Below are 23481 nucleotides of genomic sequence, written 5' to 3'. Positions count from 1 at the left end.
TTAAGGTAAGACCCACATACACTTGAAATCCCAAAGGCAAACAAAGCATATATAATTCTAACTGTATGTATAACTGCATATCAGCCCATTATAATCAGTACATTCATCTGGCATAAACATGCCAATGATAAAAATATCCTTATGGGAGGTAAGCAATTACCTGGATGAAACAATAGCTCTTACCTAGATCGTGCCACCAGAGGTTTAACTACAAAGAATTCAGCATTTGTCCATGTTATTTTACAGCAAAAAAAGCTATTGTCATCATAATAAAGTACTTACTCAAATTAACGTAAACAGATATATGATTCAACTCAAAATCTGTAAATATAGCCCTTTTACCATGAGCCACCTGTATGGGCCCACAGGCTCAGTTAGAAGTAGCGGACCAAAGAGGAAGCAATAGTCCAACAGAGTTCGCAGTACAGATTAGGATGAGGCAAAAGAGTGGTCAAAGTCCAGGCAGCAAGATTTAATATCCAGGAAACGGGCAGAGGTCAATAAACATGAATCAATAGCAGAAAAGTCACAGAACTTACCCAGGAACACGATATAGTGGAACCTATAATTGGGCAGTGTTCTCTTTGTCCAGGCTCCTTAAATAGGCCTCCTTTGGCGCCAAAACAGAAGTGATGACGTCCTGATGCTGGCAACTGTCGCTGGCGTTCCGTCGCAGGCGTACTGATGCTGGCGTCTATTCTGACATCAGCGTCCATTGCGGCGCATGTCGACGCTCTGACTGGGGCAGCTGGGAAACTGATAAAATGTCTAGCCCCATGTCAAATTTCAAAATTGAATATAAAAAAATCTGTTTGCTCTTTTGAGAAATGGATTTCAGTGCAGAATTCTGAAGGAGCAGCACTATTAACTGATGCGTTTTGGAAAAAACATGTTTTTCCATGACAGTATCCCTTTAAGAAAATGGTTTATTTAGATGAAGCAGGGTTTTACACGTGTTTTACGGGTTTTACTGTTTCATGCAGTATATTTTATAGAGACCTACATTTTTTGGGAGTATATATTTCCTTTAACAGTATTGCTTCTAACAAGTTGAAACATCTACAATACTGCTTATATTTTGGGTTAGTGTACTCAGAGAAGATAAAAATGCTATGCATTTTACACAGTTTTAAGATTTCTTTGAAAACACTAATCATGAAATTGGTCACCTATGTAAAGATGGCCTCATATATTACTCAAGTTCTAATTAGCAATTATTTGAAGTGCTTCTCTTTATACAGTGCAACCTCTTCATAATACTAACCCTTGTACTGTTTCACCATTGCTTACTTTGATGTAATGTTATGGTGAAGCAAATGCTTACCAATGATGAACTATGGATTCCACTAGTTCTGAAACAAGTGTTCATCCTATGGTCTTTGAGTTGTTGTTGAGACCACTCATGGGTAGAAGCTGAAAGATGGCCATCATTTAAACATGTGTGTATTAGAATTTAGATACATATATTTTTCTCTGAATTAGCCTTTAATACTTCAGATCCCAATATCAGGCATTCTTTCTATATATCTGTATTGCTTCACACTGCCAATAAGTCTACCATGTTCTAGCAAAAGGAAATGCCATACTTTACTGCTTGTTTATGCGAAATATGTCTTTGTCCTCTACTTTCTTGAAATCCTTTATGTATTTAATAAAAGAACAATAAAGAAAACTCATAAAAGAACAATGGCAATAAATATTGCTGTTACCCTTTTAAAGCCAATAAATGCTATTCCTGGATCACATAGACAGTATTTCTCAAACAAATGCAAATAGGGGGAATAAAAGGGAAGTGCCTTCAGGAGTACAGATTAATATTTATTTTTTTCATAGAGTTCGAAGATGCAAAAGGCAGCTGCAGAAATGTCTGTTCCACCAATCATGTAACCCAATATCTAAAGCCTAGAAAATATAAGTTACCCATTTACATTGTTTAAAGGAATACTCACACTTTCTTAATTAAATCTCTCTAAGCTCTATACTGTATCTTCTTGCTTGACAGAGGATGGGCTTGCATAGGCAGAAAACAGTGGCCATTGACGTAACAATTACGATCTTTCTTGGAAGAGATATTTTGTTTCAATACACACGTGTAGAGCTGAATCATCAGATTCAGCACTAACAATGGCCAATGTTTTGGTGCCTTCAAAGGCACCCGATCAAAATTTCCCATCCAGCCCAATCGACGAGCTGACCGATTTCCAAGTCTTCTGCCGTTATCGTTCAACTCGTTTCCCACCATACACGCAACTAATATTGTACGAAAATTTGTTTCGTATGATATCTGTGCATCTATGGCCACCTTTACTCATGCATGTGCAGTAGTGTAAGATTGTCAGGGTTCACATTACTTCACATGCACATGTCTAAAAGGTTTGTTTGTGCAAGTGCACAAAGTTTGTGGCAGTCGTTGTGAGAATTGACCAAACAATCTGGTGAAGATGTTGTTTTGATGCCAAATGCTGGAAATAACACTACTGGAAATTGTCACATCGTCCTTAGGGAGCTAGCACACAGACAGATTTGGGGAGATTTTGTCGCTTGGTGACTAATCGCCTCTTCTGCGGGGCAATAATCTCCCCAAACTGCCTTCCCCCTGCTATAATGAGAAAACGCCAGCACCAATGCACTCGCGGCGCTTAGATTTCCGAACTTGCCTTACGAGGAAACTTCAGGCGACTTTGGAAATCGAGTGGATTGTCGCTGGCGTTTTCTCATTATAGCAGGCGGAAGGCAGTGCAGGGAGATTGTTGCCCCGCAGAAGAGGCAATTAGTCGCCAGGCGACTAAATCTCCCTGAATCTGCCCATGTACTAAAGCCCTTATGGACTCAATAATGCTGGAACTGTGGGGTAAATACATGGCAAGTTTATGGCTGAAATTGTACTTTGCACATTGCAAAAGCAAATAAGTTGGGGGCCCGTTGCTGCGTTCTTTTTTTACAATGGTGGTGCACTTTTGTTTTTTTAAACTATGTAAAAAAACTGTGTATCAATATCTTCAGAATTTGATCTAACAATGGATGCCAATGTGTGGCATTGCCTGGTGACAAAAAGAAAGAATACACTTTTCCCACAGCTAACACAAGCACATTTAAGGCTGTGTGCCTGCACAATTTAACATTAAAGGGAAAACATCTAAAACCTACAGATGGCCATACTTAGTATTATTTTAGTTAATATAATGAGACACTCAGACCCTAGGCCAAATATTGTAGATATCCTTGATGGGTGACTAAATAGCACTGATTTGGTTGTTTTTAATTATGACCTAAACAAGCATACACAAGCAAATGTTCAAGATATGTGCTCGTTTGCATCAACCAGTGGTCTAACCCAGGGATTCCCAACCTTTTGAACCCATGAGCAACATTCAGAAGTAAAAGCAGTTGGGAAGCAACACTAGCTACTGGTTGGGGATCACTGGTATAATCCATCCTCAAGATGAGGTACTGACAGTTAAGATCTTCAGTTTGGACAAATACATGCAATTCCTTTCATTCATTTTATTATTACAGAGAAAAGGGAAATGATTATTACAATGTTGAATTATTAAGATGGAGACCTTTCCATAATTCACAGTTTACAGGATAATAATATTTCTGGATAACAGATCACATACCTTACCATACCACACCAATACTTGCAATAAATTAGTATTCACTTTATATTCAGACCTTATGGCAATAGCACAAAGGACTTTTTTAAAAGATGTTTTTGAGACAATGAAAAAACACTAGATATATCTTCTTAGCCACTTGAATGGAAATATTCGACCACTCGTATTATGCAAATTGCTCCAGTCCAGTGGGATTAAGCTCTGGATTAATTTTTGGATTGGTAGCCACTTTTGAGTAGTTCAGCACTTTGTCTTTTACAATATTTGAGTGTTTTTCCTGCTAAAAGACCAAAGACCAATTCAAAAGAGGCCCAGCTTCCAGACACTGGGTTTAATAGTGTGCTTCAAAATTCCATGGTAACCTCCAGATTTCTTTATGCTATGTACAGACTTAGAGGAGAACTTAACCCTAAAAACAATAATATGGCTAAAAATGCTATATTTTATATACTGAACTTATTGCACCAGCGTAAAATTTCAGCGTCTCAATAGCAGCAATGATCCAAGACTTCAAACTTGTTACAGGGAGTCACCATCTTGGAAAGTGTGAGTGACACTCACATGCTCAGTGTGCTCTGAGCAGCTGGTAAGAAGCTAAGTTTAGGGGTTGTTGCAAATTATCAAGGAAAAGTTGGCCTTTAATATAAGTTGATGCTACAGGACTGACTATTAAATTCTGATGCTAGTTGCACTGGTTTATGTGCTACCATTTCCAATAACCTTTATTTATAACTAATCAGCCTTATATTGTGACAGTTATTTTCTATATGTAGCGTATATTGTGAGTGGGTCCCTAAGCTCAGTAACTGACAGCAAAGAGCATGTGCAGTGAATCAGCATAAAAAACAAGATGGGGAGTTACTGGGGCATTTTCAGAGGCACAGATCTTTACCGCTAAAGGGCTGTGGTTGCCTTAGGCAGGTATAGCAGCCCAAAACATAATGTACACCATTTCTACTACTACATTTCTGCTACTTCTTAAGCTTTAGTTTTCCCTTTAAACTTGTGCTTGCTCGCCCTATATAAGACTCTATTTTGTACTCATATATTTTTTATTCAGCTATAAAACCAACAAATGAAGTACTTTAAGCCAAAAGGCTGGTGTCACAGCGTGATTAGAATAAGAATTATTTTACGAGCAGTCTTATTCCCAATTCTGTAACGCAAAGTCAGATTATATGTGACAAGCAAATAACAATAATAAATAGCCCTGCAAACAAAAGTATGTTTATCACTGCATTGGCTCCCTCTAGTCACAGCACGTAACATGTGTGAATTATAGAAATGATGCCTATAAATTTTTGCTCAGAGCTATGCACTTTGATGTGACAGTTACAGACTGAATAGTTATGACTGAAGTACCTATAAAACTTGAGTTTTTACCAAGAACACCCATCATATCATAGCACTTCATGATTTCCTTTCGTCTCTCTCATACTTAGGTTGGACTGTTGGTGGGTAAAACCAGTATGGCAAGTATCATGATTTTCTATCTTCTGGCTATTCTTATTGATGTCTACTTAGTAACGTGACTGCACACCAAAGTAGTTCTGGCAAAACACATATGCACAAATATGGGGCAAAATAATGTAAGTGCACTGTTGGCAAGAATGCTGCACTAAGGTTCTAGAACACATTTATAGCTGGTTAGGTGCCTGGGTTACTAAATAATGCTAAAGAGTACATTTTTAATAATTCATTGATTTTAGGATCACTTTAGAAAAATATAATATATAATTCAACTGAGTTGGGATGTAAGTGATTTTAAATTAAAAACAATTTATCTTTTTCTTTAGAGGGCTAGGAAAGCTCCAGTGAATCCAAGTTTTTTCCAGATCTGATGCACCGTTCAGGAAATAAAATGCACATTGAGTCAAAATGCATAAAGAAAATGTAGCTAAACAATCAGGCGTCAAATGCTGAAAATGAACATCAAACATACCCCGCTTATGGCTACAATTATGCTGGAACTGTTGGGGGAAAACATGGCAACTTTTGAATGAATTTGCTCTTCGCATACTACACAAGCAAGTAAATTGGGGGGCGCGGATTATTTTTTTTCCATGGTGTTGAATCTTCAACTATCTTCAACTATGAGAAAGACACTGAATATCAATAGCCTCAGCATATCGTTGCATTGATCTGACAATGTGTACAAATGCGTGACATTGCCTAGTGACAGATAAAAATAATGCACTTTGCATGCTTTCATACGTTTAATGCTAACACACATAGATTTAAGGCTATGGTACACATGGCACTTATCTGCTAGCACCGCATATTAAAGGACCAGTAACATCAAATTTTTTTTTTTCAAAAATTCGTTAGTATACAACGAAAAAATAACACCAAGACAAATTAAACTTTAAAATTGCAAAGCCTTTATTAAGAAATAACTTACAGAATCTCCACTTCCTGTCCTCTACAGAAAAGGCGACACGGCGACCATCCATCCTGCAGTGCTCGATTTCTCCTCCCTGGCTATTCACACAGCGTGTCCTCTGCCCCGATCGCCTTCTCCAGCTCTTCTTCATTCTCCTTCATCCAGCAGCAGTAAGAAGCGATGTCGGCGGGCCCCTTTACCAGGGAAACACAACGAACTTTACTCAGCCCCTGTTACTTGTTTAGGTGCCGCTGTGTTGGACCACTGCATTGTCATTCACCCAATGTTTTTCTGTTTATAGGACAAACAGGTGAAAGTCTACTAGGAGTAATGGGGTAATAAAATGACGACTGCCTCCTTCTCTCATTTAGTGCTGTGGAATTCCCACTCCCCTGGTCCAGACTTGCAAACGCGTCTGACTACAGGACTAAGTCCAGCAGCCCCTGGAGCAGTGTCCAGCCCAAAAATCTTCCAACAAGCTGAATGACAATGCAGTGGTCCAACGCAGCGGCACCTAAACAAGTAACAGGGGCTGAGTAAAGTTCGTTGTGTCTTCCTGGTAAAGGGGTTGAGTAAAGCTCACTGTATATCGGCACCGGTTTGGCCAGGCTGGAATGGATGCGCTGCCCTCCTCTACTTCCTGCACCTCTTGTGGAGCCCGCCGACATCGTTTCTTACTGCTGCTGGATGAAGGAGAATGAAGAAGAGATGGAGAAGGTGATCGGGGCAGAGGACACGCTGTCAGTGAATAGCCAGGGAGGAGAAATCGAGCACTGCAGGATGGATGGTCGTCGTGTCGCCTTTTCTGTAGAGGACAGGAAGTAGAGTTTCTGTAAGTTATTTCTTAATAAAGGCTTTGCAATTTTAAAGTTTAATTTGTCTTGGTGTTATTATTTCGTTGTATACTAACGAATTTTTGAAAAAACAATTTGCTGTTACTGGTCCTTTCACGGGAAAAGACCTACAATTTAGCAGCACTGCCCTTTTCTGTTTACAACATGCATGTTGTAGTGTTTTCAGGGTAAAAAGCACCTGCATCAGAGGATTTGGGTGTTTTGCTTTTCTGTGCACTAAAATGTTCCGGGTTTATAGGTGCCACATGTTCCATCAGCCTTATTTACATACATTTAATAAAAGCAAAATGTTTTCTTCAAACAGCTATAACACAGGATCTTAATTGCTCCACATATTGGGTACTTACAAAAGAGAAGTTCAACAATTGTCTTTTACTATAGATAATGACAATGTAACACCATTTGGCTTAGCTTGATGCACACTGAACCTAATATTATTACATGTTTGCTAGAATTAAATAAGAATTAAATAAGAATACCTGGATAAGCAATGAAGATAGCAATAAATACACTTCTGGGTAACCATGATCACTAACCCTAGCAACCATACAGATTCACGGCACAGTAAAGAGATAGATTGTAAAGTTATTAGCTAACTTCCATTTACAATTTATTAATCTTCTTTAAGTAGGATTGTGTTACTATCAGACAAATATATGTAATCTAATTTTTTAGCATAATTAATATATAAGGCAATGATGTAATCGCTTAACATCTTTTTTTTATCAAAGGCTAAAATAATTAGAGCACAGGGACAGGAAAACTCGGATCCCTCTGTTGGACTGTATTAATAACAGATTGAATCAGGACACAGGATTTATGTCTCATTACAGAAGGCAATAAAGCACATCAGAGAAGATTTTCCTTTCAACATTGCCACTCATATTTCTCTGCTCAAAATATTATATACTTAGGCACCAGAGAATGTATCATTAACATCTAAATACCTCTCCACTTGGATGTTCAGCCTCTGGGTATAAGACCTACCTGTTCATTACATTGCCTGCCTCCTACATAAAGGTTATTTTTGTAATAGGACTTCAGCATTATTTCTAACATGGCTTAAAATAGACAATTACATTTGTACAACTTTAACTCGCATAGAAATCTATAAGTATTCTGAAAATGATTACTTGTTGCTATGAATTGCTCACAAAATCATCTTCATTATTTACAGAATGAATGATCGAAAAATGTGGTACTAAAACTAGGCCCCAAAAATGATTAATGGTCAAGTAAAGGCTTTTCCCCAATTCTGTAGGGGACTCCTCAAATTAAATGTTCAAGGTCTTATTTCATTGGCAGGTTCAGAATGTAGCTTTCAAATGAGTTGTTGATGATGGAGGTTTGCTCCTTTGGAAGAATTTTTTAGTGTTTACATTATGACAGGATGTTACTTAAAGAACAGGTTTGCTTCTTAAAGGAGAACTAAACCCTATAAATGAATATGGCTAAAAATGCTATATTTTATATACTGAACTTATTGTAATAGCCTAAAATTTCAACTTCTCAATAGCGGCAATGATCCAGGACTTCAAACTTGTCACAGAGGGACACCATCTTGGAAAGTGTCTGCGACACTCACATGCGCAGTGTGTTTTGAGAAGCTAAGCTTAGAGGTTATCGCAAGTAGAAAATGAGTTTGGACTGTAATATAAGCTGATGCTGCAAGGCTGATTATTAAATTCTGTTGCTATTTGCACTGGTTTCTGTGCTGCCATGTAGTAATCCTATATAATAAAGTCCAAGTGTCTCTGCGCCCAGTCCCTGTGTCCGTGGGATTGCGCTACTGCGCATGTGCCCCACAGACCGTCTCTGGCGACATATGTTCTAGCGGCCGTTAATTTAACGGGCTTAATGTCTAGTTATATGTATAAATTTCTAATCAGCCTTATATTGTGACATTTATATTCTATGTGTACAGTATATTGTGAGCGGGATCCTAAGCTCAGTAACTGAGAGCAGCACAGAGCATGTGCAGTGAATCAGCAGAAAAGACGAGGAGCTACTGGGGCATCATCTGAGGCATATTATATTTACTGCTAAAGGGCTGTGGTTGCGTTGGGCTGGTACAGAAGCCCAAAATATAATGTACAACATTTCTGGCCTATTTCTTTAGTTATTCTTTAGTTCTCCTTTAAATAAACCGAAAAGACTGGTTTTGCCTTCGATAAGGATTAATTATATCTTAGTTTGGATCATATACAAGTCACTGTTTTATTATTACAGAGAAAAAGGAAATAATTTTTAAAACATCTGGATAAAACGGAGTCTATGGGAGATGGCCTTTCCATAATTCACAACTTTCTGGATAACGGATCCCATACCTGTTTATATAGTACATATATATCAAACGCACGTACACTAAAAGTCTTGAGTTTTGCATAAACATAAACTAACAACTAAACAACTAATGTAATACTTTAAGTCCCAAAAAAAAAAGGATAGAATTAGTTCCCAAAGCACACTTGAGTTGACAAAATGGAAATAAAGAACATACTGATTTTATGAGTTGAGGTATTTATTTCATGTCACTGTTTCTAACTTGATCCTTAGGACATACTGTATGTAAGGTATTTAGATTCCCAAGTTGAAGAGTAAGTAAAAGAAAGGGAAAAAACTAGTTTAACCAGACAATGTATTTCTATCCTCTGGCTCTCTTCTCCTCCCTTTTCTTTTGATTTAATGGTTCCTATTCCAGCCTTGACAGTAAGGTATTTCTACCCTACAGATTATAACTCACTCTGGGCTATTATTCAACTCCTGAGCCCTGGCCCTGCTGCATTTAGCCCAAACATAATATCCTTCATGCATATATTATCTGTCTGCCTATTATCTGGAATCATTTCAGAATTAAATTTCAGCCCAGCAATATTGGCTTGAAGAGCCGCTCACTTTATGGTCTAGTCAAAGGTTAGAATACCAATCAAAATAACACTGCCGATGCAGTGAGACATTTTAATATTCCAAAACCCGGTAATTGTAAAAGGACATAATATTTTTTCCCTGATTACCCCAAAGGCAACACATGTTAACAAGACGAAGGGAGACAATGAAAAGAAATTTCAGAGTTCAGTTTTTCTCTGAGGCATACGTAATGGGGTAAAGGACCAGGATCTAATTTTTAATAGCAAATACGGAAGCCAAAAAAATAAATAAATAAAACCCCACAGCTTCATTTATTTAATCAGTCCTCTCATTATGAGAGATCAGGATTTTACGGTTGTGACCCAAAGTGTACTGCAAAGGAACACTTTTAGGGTGAAGGCTTTCTCTCTAATTGAAAATTAGCAGGAAGCTATTGCCTAGTTTCCAATGGTTCTACTACTAATTACACTCTAGTTATAGAATATGTACTCTCATATCACATACTTATGCACTCATTACCTGTAATTATGTTTACACTGCAATTAAGCATTAATTAAATAATTTCCTCTAACTTAATTATGCCAAAGTACTTGGTAATTGTGTATTAATTTCATGTTGTTATGTATACTTGAGGTGCTATTTAATTTTCACTTAATTAATATGTCTAAACAAAATCTGATAAACATTTTTTAATAAAGCCTGCTGCCTCCACGTACATAGAATCTCTTTTTTCATGCCAAAGCAATATTCAGTAAAGAGAGTGCTAATTCAATAGTAAATTTGTTTTAAAGTGATATACAGGAATATCACAACACGTGAAACGACATCAAAATTCTCTGCACAGTGTTGCACTCCCAAATCTTCATAAATGCTCATATACAAAATTGTATATATCCTGTACAATATGACTTATAAATGTCCAGTTGCTTTGCATTAGATACATAAATCTAAAGAACATGTTTAAAAGAGCAGTTCACCTTGAAATGTACTTTTGTATGGTGGAAATCTAAAAACTACATGCAATTAATTTTTATTTGTAAATGTTCTGCGCAGGGCCGCCATCAGGGGGTAACGGGGGGGGGAACAGTCGTCCTGGGCCCAGCTAGTCTAAAACTTAAAAGGGGACATGCAGTGTCGGACTGGGACACCAGGGGCCCACCCACAAACCTTAGACCAGGGGCCCACCAAAAGTCCTTAGATCAGGGTCCCAGTCTCAGTACTATTATAATTCCTCTCCTTACTCAACCTCTATTCTGCTAGTCTCTTTTCTTACATGCTATAATCTATTATTCAATCTATTTAGTCTCTTTGTTCTCATAGAAATAGGTAATGGCTATGAAATAGGTCAAATGTTTTGAAGCAGGAGGGCCCACTTATACCTGGGCCCACCGGGAGTTTTTCTGGTATGCCTGTGGGCCAGTCCGAGACTGGGGACATGGCTGTGCTGCACTTTTTGGATTAACCAGGACCCCTTTGCCAAAGATTCGAAGCTGCAGAAGAAAGCTGAGATGAAAGAAGAAGATCACACACAAACTTAAGATAGAAAGTTCCACTGAACACCAATGTTTTTTTTTGGGGGGTTATTATTAAACCCCTGGCCACCAATGATTTTTTTTTTTATATTTTTTGGGGCCACTGACCACCAATGTTTTTTTTTTTTAACTTGTAAGGAGGGATCCTGACCACCAATTGGTTTTTTAGTGTTCATGTTTTAGTGCCCATTTCTCTGTGGTGTGGGGATGCGCGGGGTCTAGGGTGGGCCCGTGGTGGGCAGGGCCCGGAGGGCCCAGAAAATGTTGTTGTACAGGGCCCTGTGATTTCTTATGGCAGCCCGGGTTCTGCGACTGTCCAGTTTTGATTGTAAACTTTATTCAGACTGGATGTTTAAAAGGTAAATGACTCACAAACCAAAAGAAGTTTTTCTACTTTCCAGAAAATCTGTGTGCCACCCACCGTGAGGAATACTGACTGACCTCCTTAAGCTAGCGAGAAGCTATTCATACAACATGCAGAATGACTAGACCACCACTATCATAAGCCACAAAATAGCAACACTCAAATCACCTCGTGAAGAGCATTACTTAGTAGAGGTTTGCTGCAGGCACTGCATTTTCTAAAAATCACTTGTGGAATTGGTGACAGATAGTCCATTTGAAAACTATTGTCTTCTGACTCGTTGTGCAGTGCCAAAAACATCCTGGGTACAATGGGCTACCAAACACGTACTGCACAAAGGATATTACCATGCCCATCTAAAAGTTGTGGGGCACTAGCCTAAATGATTATATTTTATATACTGATGAATACTACATGATTATATATTGATCAGTGCTGTTTACACTATAGAAAAATACCATGTTTTAAAGGAAATGTAAGACTAAATTTTTTTTAGTAAAAAATCTTTTCTACTCTGCACTTATATAAGCTCTGTCCTGCACAAAGATTACCACTTGTAATGCTTTATTTTAAAAAAACATGATATAACTCTGCTTCCGGTCCTCTGCATAAAGGCGATGGGGCGAAATTCCCTCTGCAAGATCAAACATGTGGCACTCAACATCTCCTCCTAGCCAACTTCTGCCCAAACCGTAAGTTCAATGTTACTACTATACAGAGGATTTTTTCAGCTGCCTAGTAATATATCTCCGTCTTCATTTAATTAAGGTACTGGGAGATGGTGCATGTGGGCAGTGATTTTCTTTCTGCAAAGACTGCGCTGACCTGTGTGCTTCAGAGATAAATCAGTCTGACACACGAAACAGGACAGCCGAAATATTCTCCATACAGCTGTAACAATTGACGTCCGGTTTGAGCAGAGTTCAGGCTAGGAGGAGATGTTGAGTGCCGCATGTTTGATCTTGCAGAGGGAATGTCTCCCCATCGCCTTTATGTAGAAGACCAGAAGCAGAGTTATATCATGGGTTTTTTTTAATAAAGCATTGCAAGTGGTAAACTTTGTGCAGGACAGAGCTTATTTTAGTGCAGGGTAGAATAGATTTTTTACTTAAAATTTTTTAGTGTTGCATTTCCTTTAAACTTCTTTAAATTATGCATATTTTCTCTATAAGATAGACATTAGCTTTTTACTATGTTTATGCAAAAAAAAACATTTGGATATTCAAAAAATTTAATTACAAATACAGTATATGATATTAAGTAAATATAGAACATGTTATTGGATATGAGAAAACCATAGTACATTTATTGGGGTATGTATCCTCTTCTCAAATACATTGGAGCTGTTACTAAAAAACAACCGAAAACAGCAGAGAGGCCAACTTAAACATTAATCTGTCATTTGTGATTGCATGTCACATCAGATTAGAATAATTGTGGAATTTTACTGGCCGTGCCCAGTAGCTCTGTAGATTTGGAGAATGTGCATGAATTTCTCCTACAGGCAAAGGAATAAGATACAGCGGGAATGTAGGATGTACTGAGGCTTGGCACCCACCTCTTGGTTACCCAAGTCACAGCCTAGGTTACTTGGTCTGCAAGCTACAAGCTACTAACAGCTCACCAAAAGTTTACTGAACTTCAAAAGGCGAACAGTAATGGTCAGTGAACTGCACAATGCCTCACTGTGCTTTCAGAATGCATTTGCAAAAGGCCAGCAATCAGCTCAAAGATTTGCTCTGACAGCACATGACGCTCATAACCCCCTTACAAACCCAATAAGAATGTACATTGGATACAAAGGCCACTGCTTTCCTGTTCAGATACAGTGCACAAAGTCAAGTCAGTCTACATGTTTTCAGCAATTAATTTGTAAACGAGTACCTTTTTAATCATCTGTGGTAAATGAAGTGACAGGCTAGTGTTTACTTCTTACTTGATTATAAAAGAATATCCAGCATCTGATTCAGCATTTGACGATGGCAAACTTTATTCAGCATTAAAGGAGAAGGAAAGCTAGTGAAGCAGTTATTGCCAATAGATTAGCCACAATAGTGCAAGCTATAACACTATATTTATTCTGCAGAATGCGTAAACAGTTCTAGAAGCTCTCTGTGTGTTTAGGATAGCAGCTGCCATATTAGCTTGGTGTGACATCAGTCTCTCCCTCCTCACGTATAGCTCTGGACTCAGATAACAGAAAAGAGGAGAGAGGGGGAAAGGGGAGGGACGAGCGAGAGAGGAGCAAACTGAGCATGCTCAAGCCTAAGCCATTGAGGTTTATGCTGAAAACAGGAAGTCTGATACAGAAGCTCATGTGTACAAAATAGAAGGAAAGAATTGCTGTGTTACTTTTGACAGAGCAGACTTACTTGACAGTTGTATTTATATAGGCCTTTCTTATAAAGCTTACTTAGTTTTAACCTTTTCCTTTAACCTTTTCCTCCTTCATATGTGAGATAAGAGGAAAAGTGGTATCTTTTATCTATAACTAGGGATGGGCGAATTTTTTCGCCTTGTTTCGCCCGTGGAAATGACGCCCATAGACTTGTATGGCGTTGTGTGACAAAAAAATAAAAAGGTGCGTCAAAAAAGAATTTGCCATGCGACAATTTTTTTAATGGGCGTCGGTGGCATTTCGCCTGAATTTTTGGCGGAACTAAACGGGTCAAATTCGCCCATCCTTATCTATAACATACACCTTGGTAATGTGCAGGTCAACAAAAAGCTGACTAGCACCTGACCCCTGATCTGCCCATCTGCAAATTCGGGGGAACACTTTGCAGGCCACCTCTCTTGGATCCTGCACTGACTAATGCTGGATTTAAAGGCCATGCCACAGGTCTCCATTCTCTGAAACGAAGCACAGAGGCCTGCAGCCATTTGCAGACAGCGAATGCAGAGTGCAAAAAAAAAAAAGACCAATTGGGGCACTTTTTTGTACGCGGTATTCAGCTTAGAGGTCCCATTTATTAATAGGGATGCACCGAATCCAGGATTCAGCTCGGTATTGGGCCATTTTCAGCAGGATTCGGCCGAATCCTTGTGGCTTGCTGAACCGAATCCCTAAAAACGTGACTTTTCGTCACAATACAAGGAAGTAAAATTTTATTTAGCCGTGCACTTCGTATGTGCCTCTATTTCCCCCCTCACCCTCGTTGATTTGCATATGTAAATTAGGGTTTGGATTCAGTTTGGTATTCGCCCGAATCTTTCACAAAGGATTCGGGGGTTCGGCTGAATCCAAAAAAAGTGGATTCGGTGCATCCCTATTTATTGAAGGTTGAATTTTAGTGGTATTAGATCTTTTTGAAACCAGGATTAAACTCTATTTCTCTACAACTGAGAATTATTAAAAGATCCATAAATAAAAAGTATGAACGGAAAAAAATGCTGAATGAAGCTCTAAAGAATCTGAGAGGTTTTCTGACAATTACTAGCGACTAAAAAAATCCAAAACCTCAAAGTCTGATTGGTTAAAAGAAAGGTCCAATAGGACCAACACAGCTCCCACTGACTTCTATAGAACCACAATTGCTTTTACTTGGAGAAGTTTTGTATTAGAATTTTTAATAAATCTCATATTATTAATGTTTTATAGAAAAAAGGAACATTTTATGATTCATTAAAAAAAGAAAATCTGAATGTTAATAAATAAGCCACTCAGAGTGTTTCCCATTCTGGTTGACTAGTCAGAGCCATTCTTATAATTTAACAAAAATAAGATAAAAAGCTTCCTAAAGATATGAAGTAGGCGCCGAGAGCAACATAGCCTGTGCTACTGTGTTTTGCTAAACATCTATTGAAAATCAAAGGTGACTGTAAATGTTTCCAGGTAAGTTAGTGTGTATAAATGAAAAATGTACACTATAATAACGCAAGCGATGATTCTATTTCACCTAGTTATAACTGTAAATACCAGTTGTGTCAAGGGAGAAACTTATACACACCTAGTAATCTTTTAGATAACACATTATATTACATGGCATGGGCCACACAAATTAAGACTGGTGAAAGGGAGGGTACAGGGAGCCTGTCAAGCCCCAGGAAATCGGGTGGTTGAGGAATCCCACTTAATTTCCATGCAAATGACTATGACAGTGAAAACTGCCCCAGGACAAATACATTAGAAGACAAGAAGTATATTGTGAAGAAAGTACCTTTTTCAGATTAATCCACTGCTTAAAGTAATCTGCCACTTGCAGTCCTAAATATTCACACTGTCCTGGCAGCCTGTTAGAACAAAGAAAACAAATCAAGGTTAAGTACCAACTTTATAATCTGTTTTTGTATGATGCCTGCAATTTTAAATCACATTTACCGGAATACTGTTTATACAAAGAACAATATCTGTGCCACATTCCACTAATGCATGTACAGGGCGAAGAAAGACTGTTAATGCCCCAAGCTGGCTGAAATATTTAAATATGTGAAATTGTAATAGGAACAACTTTTTAGTGCCAAAAAGGCCTGTAATGAAATGGATGACAAATCCATACTTCCCTTACTATTGTTTTTTCAAAGAAGTCAGGCGTGAAGTTGCCAAATAATTTATTTCATCTAAAAGATAAAAGAAAACGTAGAGACAAGGCTGTAAATGTACACTTTTAAAGCAGCTATTATTCCAGCTGGAGGAGAGAACATCGGATTTCAGTGATAAATGCATACGACTCCTTATCACTTTCCTTAAGTGAGCACTGTGCTGGTGTAATGATGAATGGCCGCACATTGTGCTAGAAAGCAGCTAAACTGTCCTATCTCCTCTCACACTAAAAAGGGCATCATTATCATGAGATGGCATGAGGTGAAATACAACTGAGGATGTAAAGAGAACAAGGGAGTGTGGGAAAAGAGGGGGAGAACACTAATTGAACAACAATGGTGAAAATAACACTGAACGTTTTATCTAAATTGTAACACCTTTATCTAGGGCTGGAAAGTGACAGTCAAGCACAAATTGCTCTTCCCCTTTTGTATTGTATCCCTCTCCTGCAAACAGAAGCTGATAAAAACGTGTCAGCAGGGTGATAACTTATCAATTTAACCCTAATTATCCTGGGGGTCATTGGTGCAAATAGGGTTTTTGCATTTCAACAGGTTCTGCTGGTCTCTGCTGTGATAGAAAAAGAAATCTAGACGGGAAGAGGGAGAGGAAAAGTGAGGTGGGGTGGAGGAGCAAATGAAGAGGCAGTAAGGAAACATGTCGTAATTGAATTTCATCTCTCAGGTGGTCCCACTGTATCAAAAATTAATGTTGCCATCTCCCAACTAATCAAACTAGGTTAATGTCCATCTGCTGCCGGGTTCAGCCAGTCAAGAGACAAAAGGATGGGGTCAGCCTAGGCACTTTTAGAACAGATACTGTGCTGGTTATAAAATAAAGATATGCAGTGGGTGAGAGGGGCAGGCAAAAACATGTAGACAATGTAGATATTTATATGACTGATTTCAACCTCACTAAAAATCCCATGGGAGACATAAAATGCACTGTGTGAATCTATATAGCTGAGCATGAATTTGTCTTCACTTGTGTCTTTTTAGCCGAATGCAATTATAGCTTTTGTTTTATTTATTTGCATTTTCTCTACCATTGACAATAAGTTTCCTTGATGACACACGTTCTTAGCTATGCAAAATATAACAAATAGGACCAGTAAGAAAATGCAGCCTTAAAATAAGAGAATCAAAGAAAAGAGCTAAATGAAATGGTAATTTATTATCAAATATTAATATTTACTTGCTGTAAATTAACAATGCAAACAGCTGAAAATACATAATAATTTATACTATCATACAGCTAGAAACGTAGTACCATTTAAATAAAAAAAAAAAATCTGAACCCTAATTTGAATATTCAAATATGAGCACTTCTGGTTTATTTGAGCATTTACATTGCACAAAAAAATAGGCACTTCCTTTGTCCAGTGCCAAGTCACATGACATTAGGGGGGGTTATTTATTAAACCTCAAATTTTTCTGGTGGGGCTTTTTTGTGCAAAACAAAATTTTAAAGGAAAAAAAAACCTTTAAATCATTTGAGATTTATTATACCCTGATGCTGCAAAAAGCCAGAATCCGAAAATCCTTCACCTCAGACCTGTCGAGGTCCTGTCAGGGGCGTAACTATAGAGGAAGCAGACCCTGCGCCTGCAGGGGGGCCCAGGAGGTATAGGGGCCCCACGAGGCCCTAATTCATATACAGTTTCAATAAATATTGGTAAAACAAGTCAACTGCTAAAAATTTTGGGGGCCTGAAAAATAATTTGCTGTGGGGCCCAGTAATATCTAGTTACGCCACTGGGTCCTGTATAAGTCAGTGGGAGAGGCACCTATCCCAAATTGAAGTTATCATGGTCTCTGCTGGGTTTAGCCCCAAAAAACGTAGGAAAAAGCTAGGAGAAAAAAATAATCATGCTTTTTCAGTAGAAAAGACCGACTGAAAAAAATTGTACAGTTTGGGTTTTTGTTAGATTTTTTTTACCAATTCAATTAAAACTATTAAATTAAATTTAGTAATAAATAAAGCAAAATTGGGTACGGGAGTTTGGTCGAGCTTTTTTTTTTTTCATCAATAATTTTTTATTTATTTTTCAAAAAACAAGATCGTGCACATCATTCTTTACAGTACAATCCGCAAATAGTTATACAGTTTAAGCAAGAGGCAAATTTCTATTATACATTTATATGCATTCACTTATATAGTATTGCAATGAATACATTGTACCAATGATATTGATATCACATTATGCATCACAGTAAATCAAACATAATTAAAACAAAAATAAATAAAACAAAACAAACAACTTCTTTGAAATGTCTCCTTTCATTTCTCATTTCAACCCGCATTCTAGTATCGTTTTTACCTTGAAATAAATGTGTAATCATAAAGACCACAATTATTTTATAAGGATACAAGGTGTTGTGGGAAGCCCCCCTGATATCGGTACTCCAACCAAGGTTGCCATACCTTTAAAAAGTTATGGTGTTGATCATTGAGTACACTGGTCAATTTTTCATTACAAAATATCCAATCTAACTTAACTTTTACCAAGTTATAATTAATAAATGAGGACTTCCAGGATTTTGCTATAACCTGACGAGCAGCCGAAAAAATATGGTTTATCAGTTTCTTCTGGGTCTTAGAAACCGAATCTGGAATAGCACCCAATAGGGCCACAAATGGTTCTCTCCTTAAGTTAACATGTAAAATTGAAAAAATTAGATGAAAGATTCGAATCCAGAAACGCACTACTTTGGGACAGGACCACCAAACATGAACCATCGTCCCCCTAGCAGAACAACCTCTAAAGCAATTATCCTTCGCCCCTGGATATATTTTGGCTAACCTGGCTGGATTGAGGTTGGTCGAGCTTTTTTTTATTGGGACAATGAGATCAATTCGGATTTTAGTAAATAACCCCCTAAAGGTTTTACTTCAGCCAAATCTAAATGCTGCAAAAAGTAATAAAATTAGCCCAAATCTCAAACACAATCGTTGATTCAGCCATTCCTATTAATAACAATAGTTAGTAGCTTCATTGTTAACGTTTGACTATAAAGGGACTGTCATTACCCCACACTTCTAAATTCAGTATCATTAGATATAAGAAGACCAAAATCCATGTAAAAATCCATACTAAAAACCAATGGCAAACTTTCCCAAATATTTCCATGTACAGAAGCCTCACACAAATAAGAATTGCATATGTATAACACTATTCGGCTCAGGGCCAAGACGTAAGCTTTTTCATGACAGGGAGCCAAAGGACTTTGACAGTATAGCTGTTCAGCAGAAACCAGCAATCAACCTGTGTTAGGCCTCCACTGACCCCAATGAGATCATTATTTTACTGCAACTGATAAACCTGTCAGATGACCTGCTCGGCATTTATGTAGTTATCTGCAGAGACCAAAGCAGCATGAAGAAGGGGTTGCAGAAATTTAGAAAGCTAGTACACACGCATTTATCAAGATCCTTAAACCATTTATCTCATAGGTGTGCAGTTATTCTTAGGTGTCAACGCCTTTTATTAATCTCCTGATCTGTACCCTATGAAATATATACATAAAAACACATGTATGCAAATATGTATACATACCGTAACAACTGTCAAATTACAGTTCTCCAAAACAATTTGAGGATATAGTGGATCTAATAAGACCAGAAATTCGCACTATTATTATTATGAAATAATTAAGCCTTACTGTTTTCCTGTACTAATTAAAATGTGTTTACGTTTCAACAGTGGTTTCAAGTGTGCAAAGGAAGTGACAATATTATTGCCCTAAGTATGCAGAATTGTTGCAATTTTAGGCACCAATGGTTTTATAAATAATCTGCATTGGTATACTGGGTAAGCAGAAGTTTTAACTACTAAAGACATAACACACTAAACATTACAATAAGTAAAAAAAACATGAAATAAAGGTAGTTGACAGTACAAATTGATGAAACACATAGGGGCAGAAATTCGACCATCGAATGGATTTACTTCAACTTTGAATATCAAAGTCGAAGGTTTTGTCACTGAATTTGACCGTTTTGCGGTCGAATTAAAATCGTTCGATCGAACTATGAAATCCTTCCAATCGAACGATTTGAAGGTTTCATCCATCGATCGAACGATTTTTCTTCGACTTCAAAAAACTTAGAAAACTGCTCTAGAAGGTACCCATAGGCTAACATAGCACTTCGGCAGGTTTAATTTGGTGAAGTATTGAAGTCAAAGTTTTTTTTAAAGAAACAGTACTTCGATTATCGAATGGTGGAATATTCGAACGATTTTACTTTGAATCGAAGTCGTCATATCCTATTCGATGGTCGAAGTATCCAAAAAATAACTTTGAATTTCAAATTTTTTTACTTAAAAAATTCCCTCGAATTCACTTCGACCCTTGATAAATCTGCCCCATAGTATCAAACTGACGTAACGATTGGTTGTTTGTGAGAAACTGCATGCTAAAGCGTGAAGCGGCTCAGGAACTAATACTCTTTAGCCTAAAGGTCCCCATAGACGCAACGATTCTTCTTGATGAACGACCGATTTTAGGGAAGCCCGACCAATCCTTCGAAATTATCATGCGGTTAGTGGGATTCAAACGATCGTACATCTTACGATTTTTCGGCCGACATCTGTCAGGAAATTGATCGGCCAGGTCAAAAAATCTTTGTTGGTCCCAGTGCAATCTATCTATGTTTGCTGGGCCAAGCAAGCAGCTCCCCTTTGTTTTCCTGGCAAATTGGTCTTATAGTTGATGGTAAATTCGTACGATCGTTCTGAGAAGATCGTGGTCTCACAATCAGGATCTGATCTTTTAAAAATCTCAACGTCTATGGCCATCTTAAGACTTGAGAAACCACAAGTTACTACATGACCCCTAGGGCTTCTACAGGCACTTCAACAGGTACTTTTCAAATATTTATCTACAAACTGTACTTAAGGGGCACATTTAATATAATCGTGTAACTCAAATGGAGCATAATCACAATTCATCTCCATTTGCATAATCACAATAGAAATTATGATTATCCGCAGGGGTGCTTTGCCAATGAGGCGAGTTGAGGCTGTCGCCTCAGGCGTCGGTGCCCCACTAGGTACCCGGGGGGGGCAAAAATGCTGCTCCTGGTACTTTAAGAGGGAATTTCTGGGGGAGGGGGGGCAGCAGCAACTGCTGCTGCCTCAGGCGGCGGAGGGGCCAGGATCACCACTGATTATCCGCAAATCTCGAATGGGTTAATCATAACTGAGTTCAACTGCATGAATAATTTCACAAATCACAAAATTCCATACATTTTTAATCTATTTAAGTTGTACGGTGACATCAGCATTAACATTTTTGAGGGAAGAAAACAAGATTATCCACACCTCCACTTCCCATTAATTTTATTATGTTAACTCAGTAGGTATCTTACGTTTAATAGCTTTGAGTTTGTTGATCAATACATCTCAAAAATCCTGGAATCAAAATTAAAAAACCTTGAATCACATTGGCTGGAATAGCTTTTGTAAATAAAACAGAACCATGATTACCCCACATTTTCCAAACTAGAGTTTATTAATTGGTCCCAGGGTCTTCTCATATGTTAAGAAGAATATAAAAATAAAGCAGCCAGCTTTGTTATATGTTTTTTATCCAGTATGGGGTGCAGTGTAAAGGATTAAAAGGGCAGTTCACCTTACATTTTAGTATGATTTCTGAGAGTGATTTTGTGAGTTGGTGCGAAATTTAAAATGCTAACTTTATGTTTAAATAATGACAACTTAAATTTTGCCTCCAACACTCTTTACCAAGGTCAGAGAATTCTTATGACTGGCCCATCTGACTTTTGGGTCTACTGGTTGTTCGTAACATCAAAATACAACTTTAAGGCTATTGTTAGACAAGGCTTATCCACAGTCCGAGAAACAGCAGGACTAGTCACCTTTACTTCATGATGTGTCTGCACCTACAGGTATGGTGATTGTCAGGGCCCGAAGGCTCTGTTGTAGTGTGGACCAAGGAGGAGACAACAACACCAAGTTCGCGGTACAAAAGGATTTATCAGAAGAATAGTCGTAATCAGGCAAATGGTCAATACAGGCGGCAAGGATCAGAATCGATGAAACAGGCAAGAAGTCGGTACACGGTTATCAGAATATCAAGAATCACTCCCAGGAACTATACAAGATAGACCTATAATTGGGCAAAGACAGAAAGGGAACTTGGGAATAAATAGTCCAAAAGTTGGCGCCAAACTTGACGCAGTGACGTCATGACGCCGGCGTCCTCACGTTGGCGTCCTGACGCCGGCGCCTATTCTGACGCCGGCGTCCATTCCGTCGCCGGCGACCAATCCTAGGGCGACACGTTTCTGACGCAGTCATACTGCGACCAGGAAGAACCGCATGGTGGAGCAGGAGGTCGCCATCTTGGATGTCCCGTGGGGTAAATTCACTACTTTCCATTACAGTACCCCCCTCCTTAGGGGGGGCCTCAGGACCACCGAGGCTAGGAGAAGAAGGAAAAAGTTTGTGGAACTTACGAACCAGGACAGGTGCATGTACGTCCGAGCTTTTCACCCAGGAACACTCCTCTGGACCGAACCCCTTCCATTCGATGAGATATTGAAGAGAGCCCCGGGAAATACGAGAGTCCAAGATTCTTTTGACTTCAAATTCCTTGTGATCGTCAATCAAAACAGGAGCTGGAGAGGAAGAAGAAGAGGGGCAAGACATAGCAGGTTTAAGCAGGGAAACATGAAAAACATTAGGTATCCGCAGCTCAGGAGGAAGTTGAAGACGAACAGCCACAGGGTTGATGATTTCGATGATAGGGAAGGGGCCGATGAACTTAGGACCAAGCTTGGGTGTAGGAATCTTGAGAAGAATGTTGCGTGTGGAAAGAAAAACTTTATCACCAGGACTGTATGGAGGAGAAGAAATCCTTCTTTTATCAGCAAACTTTTTCTGCACCAGGGAACTCTTCTCTAAGTTTGCTGCAGTAGCATGCCAAATAGCCAGCATGTGAGCAGCTTGGTCATTGGCCGCAGGCACATTGGTAAGAAGAAAATCTTGGGAGAAAGCCAAAGGATTGAGACCATAAACACAGAAGAAAGGAGACTTTTGGGAAGAAGAATGTAGAGCGTTGTTGTGGGCAAATTCCGCCCATGGAAGAAGATCCGACCAATCATCCTGGCACAAGGACACATGACAACGAAGAAACTGTTCTAGAGCCTGATTGACCCGTTCTGCGGCTCCATTAGACTGTGGGTGGTAGGCAGAAGAAAATTGAAGGGAAATGTTAAGAGCTTAGCAAAGAGATCTCCAGAACTTGGAAATAAACTGGGAACCCCGATCCGACACAATCTCGGCAGGAAACCCAT

At 38.5% G+C, this 23481-nt stretch overlaps 1 protein-coding gene across 4 annotated transcripts in view; it reads right to left on the bottom strand.

Annotated features, from left to right (window-relative positions):
• Nucleotides 1–23481, bottom strand: part of eri3.L (ERI1 exoribonuclease family member 3 L homeolog) — a 194540-nt gene that overhangs the window by 121460 nt on the left and 49599 nt on the right. For all 4 annotated transcript variants that reach the window (XM_018258355.2, XM_041590438.1, XM_018258354.1 and 1 more), the window contains exon 6: nt 15779–15851. In XM_018258355.2, the coding sequence (XP_018113844.1) occupies nt 15779–15851 (73 nt within the window). The remainder of the gene's footprint in view (nt 1–15778; nt 15852–23481) is intronic.

Source organism: Xenopus laevis, chromosome 4L (genome assembly GCF_017654675.1).
Source record: "Xenopus laevis strain J_2021 chromosome 4L, Xenopus_laevis_v10.1, whole genome shotgun sequence".
Taxonomy (NCBI): Eukaryota; Metazoa; Chordata; class Amphibia; order Anura; family Pipidae; genus Xenopus; species Xenopus laevis.
The sequence above is the reverse complement of the archived record's forward strand: the minus strand, read 5'-3'. Positions and strand labels throughout refer to the sequence as shown.